Below are 8,540 nucleotides of genomic sequence, written 5' to 3' on the forward strand. Positions count from 1 at the left end.
TTACACAGCCCTACTGCAACTACCCCTTAATTCCCCAGCATTGACGCCTCAGGACTGACAAGAGCTGCACCCCAGGTCCTGCTTCAGCATCACCTGCAAGGGCTCAGACAACTGTGTCCAGTGGTGCTCCCCACCCTATCACTGTCTGAGCCCCAGCACCTCAGCCCTGACACCCAGTTTTTGCATTAGCGTTGGTACGAGCCCAGTCCCTGATTTAGACTTCAGCAAAGAGCTCTTGGACTCCAGTGACACAACAGGGCAACAGTTCTGGCATTCTGCACGACACTTGAGTTACAAAAATTACCCCTTCCCCACCCGTAGGAAAGCCAGCAGCAGCACAGACACCACACAGCAGAGACAGAGACCATTGTACAGCGTCTGTGCTCACATCCGTCAGCTCCAGCTGCCAGCAGCTCCGTGCCCCTATGCTGCTGTGCCGTTGGGTGTACTCTGCTCAGCCATGTCCCGGGGCTCATTGGGCGGTGGAATCTTCAGGTAGGAGGGCTCCACGTGCCAGATGTCCCGGGCGTATTCCTTGATGGTGCGGTCGCTGGAGAACTTGCCGGATGCTGCGATGTTCCTGATGACCATCTTGGTCCATGCCTTGGAGTTCTGCAAAGAGAGAGGTGGGACTGTGGCTGGAGGCTTGCACCCATGGGTGCTACGTTGGCCCTAAGATGGAGGACTCTCTGCAGCAGCACATCCAGGAGCCTCCTCACCAGGAACCCATGTACACGCACAGACCCACCCCCGGGGAGGGGATGTGGTGCCCCCACCAGAGCTCCCCTGCCTTGTCCCCAGGCCGGCACTCACCAGGTACAGCTCGCTGACCTTCTCCTGGCACCTGACATAAGCCTCATAGTCTGCAAAAACTTTAAACCTGTAGCAGCAAAGAAAGGAGTCGGTGGCAGCAGGAAAGCAGAGGTGGGAGCCTGGCGTGGACGGTGGCTGCAGCACACGGGGCTTGGGCTGCCACATCTTGGGCTGCCTCCAAGACGAGCACTTCAGACAAGTTCACCCTCCCCAAGCCCTATTTGCGCAGAGCCCTGCAAGCCCATGGGTGCTGTGGCACGTGTGCTCTGGGAGGGCACACTGGGAGACATTGTTCCAGAGCAGATGCTGGTGGCCCTTGGCTGCTTAATGCTCTGGCCGGGAAAGCCCTGGAGACACTTAAAAGCATCCATCGTCTGGTGAGGGCTGTGCACTCAAATGCGTCTTGGCCTTAATGTACCCCAGGCTTTAATGGGCCAAGCTAAGGTGCTGGACACGGACCCGTCTCTTGTACCAGTGAAGCATCAATTGCTCGACCACACGCACATCATCAGAGCTGGAAAATTGGACATTATCAGCCAGAGGGTGGATGGAGGGTGCAGGGGGCTGCTCCACACAGGCACCGGGAGTTTGGTGGGGGAACCCAACCCAGGGGATGGAGGCATCCCAGGGCTCACCTGTCGTGGTGGAAGAGCATGTTGACCACGTCGCTGAAGAGGTCAGGCTCCTCTGGGGAGAAGAAGCCACTCTTAATCTGGTCAATGGCTTCCTTCAACTCGGGGAGCTGGTCATAGTACTTCTGGGCATTGTACCTGGCAGGGAAGGGCTCATATGAGACCACGCTGCTCCAGCTGCCTGTGGTAGCACCCCCACGGTGTCCCCAGCCCTCACCCTTCCCTGTCCAGCTCTGTGACATCCTCCACCCTCATGCCGAAGATGAACAGGTTTTCCTCTCCAGCCTCCTCAGCCATTTCCACGTTGGCTCCATCCATGGTGCCGATGGTCAGAGCCCCATTCAGCATGAACTTCATGTTCCCTGTGCCTGACGCCTCAGTGCCTGCTGTGGAGATCTGCTCCGACAGGTCAGTAGCAGGAATCACTGCCAACAGAACACGCGGACACAAGGGGCTCACAGCGACCAGCTTTGCGTTTGTATCATGTCAAAGAATGTTAGCAGTGATGGAGCCATGGGCTGGTGGACAGCCACGGGGCCGATGTACCCTCCCCACAGCGTGCTCCATGTGGCCTACCTTTCTCTGCCAGCGAGACCCTGTAGTTCTCCAGGAAGATGACCTTCAGCTTACTCCCCACAACGGGGTCGTTGTTCACCACCTGAGCCACAGCATTAATGAGCTTGATGATCATTTTAGCCATGTGATATCCTGGGGCAGCCTAAGAGAAAAGCCGCAGGTGATCCCAGAGGCCTGGCCAGGGGAGCTCCATCCAGTGCCCACCTGCCCAGAGAAGGACCCCCTCAAGACTTCTTCCATCACCTCATCCAACCCATGTGTTGCACCACCAAGCTTTCAGGGGCTTCCCTGACCAAAAGCAGCACATGTTTGCGCACGCCCCAAAACTCGGTGCCTTGCTTGGATCGAAGCCAACAAGTGCTGCCCCAGCCCTTCCTGGCGAGCTTCATGGACCTAGCCACATGGGACAGCTGCAACCAATTTCCCTAGGGCATTGTCAAGGACTTCCTCCAAAATGCCTAAAACTCCTGACCCAACTCACCTTGCCCCCAATGATCACTGTCCTCGGCACAAAGAGCTTTGCAGGATCCTTCCTGATGCCTGGAGGAGACAGCAGCAAGGTGTCACCCTCTGTTTTAGCTGCATCCCAGGGCCTAGGAATGCTCATGCACCCGCAGGGGAGCCTGTCCCCTTGGGGTGCATGGTGGCTTACGGTTGTACATAGTGATGATGTGCAGGCAGTTCATCAGCTGCCGCTTGTACTCGTGGATCCTCTTCACATGCACATCGAACATGGAGGAAGGGTTGATCTTCACTTTGTACTCCTTCTCCAGGAACAGCGCGAACTTCACCTTGTTCTCCTGGGTGAGGGCAGGGAGCATGTCAGCGCCAGCCTGCGCTCTCCCTGCCTCCAGCCCCTGGCCACCCCCTCACCTGCTTCACTTTGGCAAGCTCCCGGATGAAGAGGTCGTCGTCCACGCACTCGTGCAGCTTTGTCAGCTGGCTCAGGTCCCGCACGTAGTCCTCCCCTATTTTCTGCAACAGGAGCACAGGCACGCGCTGACCGTGGGATGCGCGCAGGCGCCTTCCTGTGCGTGCTGCTCCTGGCTGGCTTGGCAGCCAAGCCAGCAGCGCTTGGGAAGCAGGAGCAGAGCACCCGGGTGAGATGCAAACACATCTCCACCATTTAGAAGATGTAAAGGGCTGAGATTGGAGCAGTGTCCCCAGGGTCAGGAAGGGCTGGGGGCCAGCACGCTGCCCCCCCTCCCCAGCATTACCTCTGCTATGAGCTCCGCCAGCCCCGGGTTGCAGAGCAGGAGCCAGCGCCGCGGGGTGATGCCGTTGGTCTTGTTCTGAAACTTCTCCGGCTCCAGCGCTGCAAAGTCCTCAAAGCTGTGAGGACGAGGAGGGGACAACTTCAGGTTTGCCTCCTGGCACCACCATTACCAAGCCAAGGGCGATCCCGCCACCACGCTTACACTTGAGTCTTGACTATTTCCGAGTGGATCTTTGCCACGCCGTTGACAGCGTGGGAGCCGACGATGCAGAGATGGGCCATGTTGATCCGCTTGGTACCTCCCTCCTCAATCAGGGACATCCTCTGAAGTCGGTCCACGTCGTTAGGGAAGAGGAATGCAATGTGCTGTGGAGAAGGCCAGAGAGACGGTGAGGGGTGCTGGCATTTAGGGATTTCCCACCCGATTGCTCCTGAGGAGAGGGTCACAGCGATGTCTCCAATGCACTTGACATGGTGAGACGCAGAGCGATGGCTTTTACTTGGAAGTGACAGTGCAGACCCCCTCCCAAGGGTGCCCTTCCCCAGCATGGATGTCTCCAGACATAAGGACATCCCAAGCCCCCACAGTCACAGAGATGGGGTTTTGGGCACGTGTGGCCAGCAGAGCTGTTCCAGCAAAAGCCTTGTGCTGCCAGCCCAGGAGGCCAAACCTCCACCTCTTTTGTACCCTCCACCTCATCCCTTCCCAGGAGAAATTTTGCATTTAGGGAGCAAAGAAAGGCCAACAGGTAAGGCCCTGGAGCAATGCGTGAAGTCTTTAAAATAGCCAGTAATTGCAGGATGGCAACTGCACACCAACCTCCCAAAACAGCAGACAGAACCACCTGGCCACACACCCAACATCATTGGTCTGTGCAGCCCTTAGTCCTGACAGCACAACACATGGAGAGGGTCCCTCTGCTGCCCAAGGGACTTACATCCAGGTGTCTCTGGTTGATCTCATAGATGATCTGCAGGTGTCTGGGAAGCAGTTTCTCCACCAGGTCCACTGGCCAGCGCTCCAGGGCTTCGGGAAGCACTGTGTGGTTGGTGTAGGCGAAGGTCCGCTTGGTGATGTCCCAGGCCTGCCAGGGGAGAGCTGGTGCTGAGCAGCGAGGCTGGGTGCCAGCACCCATGCACAGTCCTCCCACCATGGTCAGCAGCACTGCCAAGCCGACTCCTCCAAGTCCATACCCATTAAACCCATCCTGACCACTCCACATCACTCCCCAGGCCACCAGCAGCTACAAAACTGGTTCCCCAGCTCCTCCACCATGGGCTGGCGGGAAGGCGAGCGCAAGCGGAGGGGACCAGCGGCCGAGTCAGGTCTCTCTACCTTGTTCCACGGCAGCTTCTCGATGTCCACGAAAATCCGCATCAACTCAGGGATGGCCATGGCAGGGTGCGTGTCGTTCAGCTGGATGGCAACCTGTGGGGAGAGCAGCGCTGGCATGTGGGGATGCGTGGGGGACATGTGGGCATCCCACTGCCCATCAGCTGGGCACAGGTACCCAGAGAGGGTCCGCAAAACATCTCCAGGCCTGGGGGCCACGTGAGAGGTGCTGAAATGAGCTCCAAGGTACATGTCAGAGCGACGTGGGCTTGTACCTGGTCAGGGAAGGAATCAAACACGATTCGGACACTGTCTGTGCTCCCAAACTTGGATGCTTTGAAGCGGCGTATGATGTCCTGGAGGGTGGCAGCCACGACGAAGTACTCCTGCTTCAGCCGCAGCTCCTTCCCTTCGAAGAACTGCGAGCAGAGGAGCAGGCACTGAAGCACTGCAGCACGCTGCCCAGGCAGTGCCTGTGCTGCGGGAGCTGGGCCTCCCTGGGCCTCCCTGCACGCGGGACCCGCACCGGCACACATGCACCACACAGCTCGGTGTGAGGCCCCACTGCTTTTCCTATGCTGGTTCTAGCAGCAGCTCTAACCCCAGCGTCTCCCCGTGCTTTCCAGATCGCAGCACAGGGGTGTGAGATGTGCCTGCCACTGCAAACAGGTTGAGTCCCTCCCGACATCGTCAAAACCTGTTCTCCCTGGCTTGAAAATTCTGGCCGCAAGGAAAGGTACTGGGGAGACAGGGAAGGGAAGCTGCAGGGGCTGTAAGACCGAAGAGCTAATTCTGAGACAAGAATTAAAGCCGCTGTTCGCACAGCACAAAACACCAACCGGCTGGTGTGCAAAACAGAATCCATAAGAGGCAAGCTCACCGCTGGAGCTGTGGTACCCCAGCTCTCCTTGACAGCTGGGAAGGCTGGGGTAGGGTTAAATGGGAAAAAAACCGCCAGGGCTTGTCCAAAACAGACTGCAGAGTGCGGAGAGCTGCCCTTCAGCTTCTTCCCCTGTGCCTGCAAGCAGGACATTCTCATCCCCTACTCCCTTTTACCACACTGAGCACAGATTTGCCCAGGAACAGTCGTCTCTACTGCAGCCCTGGTGAGACGCAGCAATCCCCACCCAAGCACTACAGGCAGCTTGAAACACAACTGAAAGCATTTCTGCAATGTCTCGGGGTTGCTCCACTTCACACTCTGTCTGGGTGCTCTTTATCCATCCCTAAACCAGGGACGCTCTCCCCCCTGCATTGTGACTTACATTGTCATTGGGGTAGAGGACACGGGATATGTTCTCCGCCAGATTTCTGTCCAGCACAGCCTGGATGTAGTCTCCGACGTTGACTGTGGAGGAGCAGAGGGATAAGGTGGGCACGGGACCCCCCTCCACCCCATCCCGCTGGCACCCCACCAGCAGCCACTTACAGTCACGCAGGTTGAAATCGTTGGGTGCTCGAGCCGACCACAGGCGCATGGTGTTGACGGTGTTGTTCAAGTACCCGGGCACGGGGGTATCGTAGGGCAGCGCCAGCACCACCTACAACATCAGCAGGGCAGCTGGGGCTGGGCTGTGCCCCTGGCTGGTGTCCCTCCAGGTCTCCCCTGCCCCACCTGTGCCTTCCCATCCCACAGACCCTCCTCCAGGACTGAGCTCAGGGCTGCATCCATCTTCGTGGTGGGGACATGCTTCGCACCCACAGCCCCTGCCATGGGGACGTCCCGGCTCCCTCAGGTCTGCCCAGTGCCTGCTGTTTGCCAGGAGCACTCAGGGGACGGAGAAAGGCTTGCGAGGGCCAGAAGCAGCTTAATTCAAGCCATCGTACCGTGCTGTGCATTGCGCACAGACCTGCCGGAGGTGCTTTTGGGTATTTCAGAGGTTGGCTGCAGATGTGGAGCACCAAAACCTGTCCCCATCCCTAATGTCCATCTCCTTAGAAGTGCACGGGCAGCATGTACTCGGGACGCGCTTTCTCCCAGGGGTTGCCGTGCCGGAGCCAGTCGTCAGCTTCTTCCACCTGCCGGAGGCAGCGGGAGCTATGGTGGGGGCACCCAGCCCCAGGGCCCTCCCCAGGCTGTGCCACGTGCGGGGCCGGGAAAGGCTCTGGCTGCACCAAGGGGATGAGGCTTTGGGGACCGTCTGCCCTAAACCTGAACCCTGGTGCCACAGGGTGAGCCTGGAGTCTCTGCCCCAACCACCCTGAACCCCAGGGTCTCCCTGCCAGAGGGTGAAGGACGGGGATGAGGAGGTGGGGACAAAATGAATGTTCTCAGGGCACCGCTAACACTGCCGTGCTGTGGCCAAGATGCCACCAGCCCCTTAGTGTCAGTGTCAGCCTGCAGGCCAGCTAATGAAGAGGACTTGTTTCCTGCCCCAGCAGTGCTGGGGAGAGCCCAGGGTCGAGATCACCTTTGGCATGGCCAGGTCAGAGCTCTACGGGCAGCAGGGACATTGTGTGAGGGCCAGGGGAGATAAGCCACAGCAGGACGTAGCAGCCAGGAAATGCTGTGCCAAGGAGGAAAGGCCTCCACTTGCTGGCGCTAGGGACAGCTTTTGGGAGCGCTCACAGGGGCCCTCTGGGCACTCCGGGCTGCCTCCCCGCCAGGGGTGTTGCAGATGCACACCGCATTTTCCACTGCATTTCCTAAACAGCCTCTTTCACCCTCTGATGCTTTAAAGCAGACATCAGGCAGCACAGCAGGGCTCGGGGGCTGCATCTGGCCTCCACCAGACCTCCCCACACCATCCCTGTACAACCTCAGTGAAACCATCCTCACCCCGTGAACAGCACGGACGTGACCTCTCCATCCCTGTTTGCACCAGTTTAAGACGTTAAACTTGCTCGAAAAACACACGACAAGTTTTAAACACCACAGCACCGGCAGCTCCTGCAGTCTCCAAGCTAAGAGAGTGTCTGTGCACCCTGATCTCAACCTGATCTAAGGGGAGGCCAGATTCAGGGCTTTGGCTGTGCTGGGGGAAGGTGAGGGCCACGCGCCTCCACCCGTACCTGCCACCCGTCCCTGATCTTCTGGTTGAAGATGCCGTACTCGTAGCGGATGCCGTAGCCGTAGGCTGCCAGCCCCAGCGTTGCCATCGAGTCGAGGAAGCAGGCTGCCAGGGAGAGAGGAGAGCACCGAGGGGCACTTCCCTGGGGAGCCCTGGGAGACAGTGGGTCCTTCTCCCATGGAGAGCAATGGCCAGAAGCAGGAGCACCCCAGGGATACGAGCCCGGGCCAGCAGCGGCTGCTCACTGCCCAGCCACCCAACACCTCTCACCCCATGCTGGACAGGCTGGGGCAATAAACCCCTATCCCCTGGTTCAGGTACCCCCTGCAGAGGATGCAAAGGCCCTGGGGCTGTGCCCCGTCTCCCCAGCAATGAGACCATTTGTGGGCTTACTCACCAGCAAGCCTGCCCAGACCACCATTGCCGAGACCAGCATCCTCCTCGATTTCCTCCAGCTCTTCCATGTCCAGCCCAAGCTACAGAGGAGAAGGTGATGGGGCAGACGTACTCAGCGCCCGGCCCCGTGGAGCGGATGCACTGCTGGCACGCGCCCCTGGGTGCTATTCTGCACCCACTGCTGCCCTCCCTCTTAGGGTGGCCTCCAGGAGGGGTGGAAAGACACCCAACCCTGCAAGACCCATCCCTGCAGGTGGGACACTGTGATTTGCACCCAGAGCAGCCGCCCTCCCGCTCCAGGGCTGTTCACGCTGTGGCAGGGACCAGCTCTGGTGTTTGAAGTCCCTCCACCAGCCTTTACAAGGGACGCACATACCAGTGACCTTGCCATGGACAAGCTCCTTGCGCCCGGGGGCTTGTCCGTGCCATAACAAGACCAGAGCCATAATCAGGGTGCCGGTCCCAGGTCTTTCAGGCAGGTCTCCCAGGGCTCATTCCCAGCCCTGTTCCCTCTCCCTATGCCCCAGCACCACGGCTGCAGCCCCGCAGGGGCAGTGCTGTGT

General features: G+C 59.0%; 1 protein-coding gene and 1 pseudogene across 1 annotated transcript; both read right to left on the minus strand.

Moving 5' to 3' along the window:
• Positions 1-248: 248 nt before the first annotated feature.
• LOC130598548 (glycogen phosphorylase, liver form-like) lies at positions 249-6,409 on the minus strand. Its single transcript, XM_057408062.1, has 15 exons — positions 6,398-6,409; positions 5,836-6,111; positions 4,846-4,989; positions 4,574-4,666; positions 4,176-4,322; positions 3,440-3,603; positions 3,239-3,353; positions 2,895-2,996; positions 2,674-2,821; positions 2,503-2,561; positions 2,022-2,163; positions 1,663-1,870; positions 1,449-1,583; positions 814-880; positions 249-612 (listed from the first exon to the last, which is right to left on the minus strand). Exons 1-15 carry the CDS (start codon positions 6,407-6,409, stop codon positions 424-426), a joined length of 2,001 nt encoding a protein of 666 aa, XP_057264045.1. The 3' UTR covers positions 249-423.
• On the minus strand, positions 6,023-8,057 carry LOC130598549 (glycogen phosphorylase, liver form-like; annotated as a pseudogene).
• Positions 8,058-8,540: the final 483 nt, after the last annotated feature.

The sequence above is a fragment of the Pezoporus wallicus genome, unplaced genomic scaffold (assembly GCF_028554395.1).
Source record: "Pezoporus wallicus isolate ANWC-B61680 ecotype Strahan unplaced genomic scaffold, APGP_CSIRO_Pwel_v1 contig_13349, whole genome shotgun sequence".
Taxonomy (NCBI): domain Eukaryota; kingdom Metazoa; phylum Chordata; class Aves; order Psittaciformes; family Psittacidae; genus Pezoporus; species Pezoporus wallicus.

Excerpts from the sequence above, each read along its gene's own strand:
- LOC130598548 (XM_057408062.1), bottom strand. Across the intron at positions 3,354-3,439 it reads GAAATAGTCAAGACTCAAGT|CTTTGAGGACTTTGCAGCGC; the intron begins GTAAGCGTGGTG and ends TCGTCCTCACAG. Across the intron at positions 2,562-2,673 it reads CATCATCACTATGTACAACC|GCATCAGGAAGGATCCTGCA; the intron begins GTAAGCCACCAT and ends TGTCTCCTCCAG.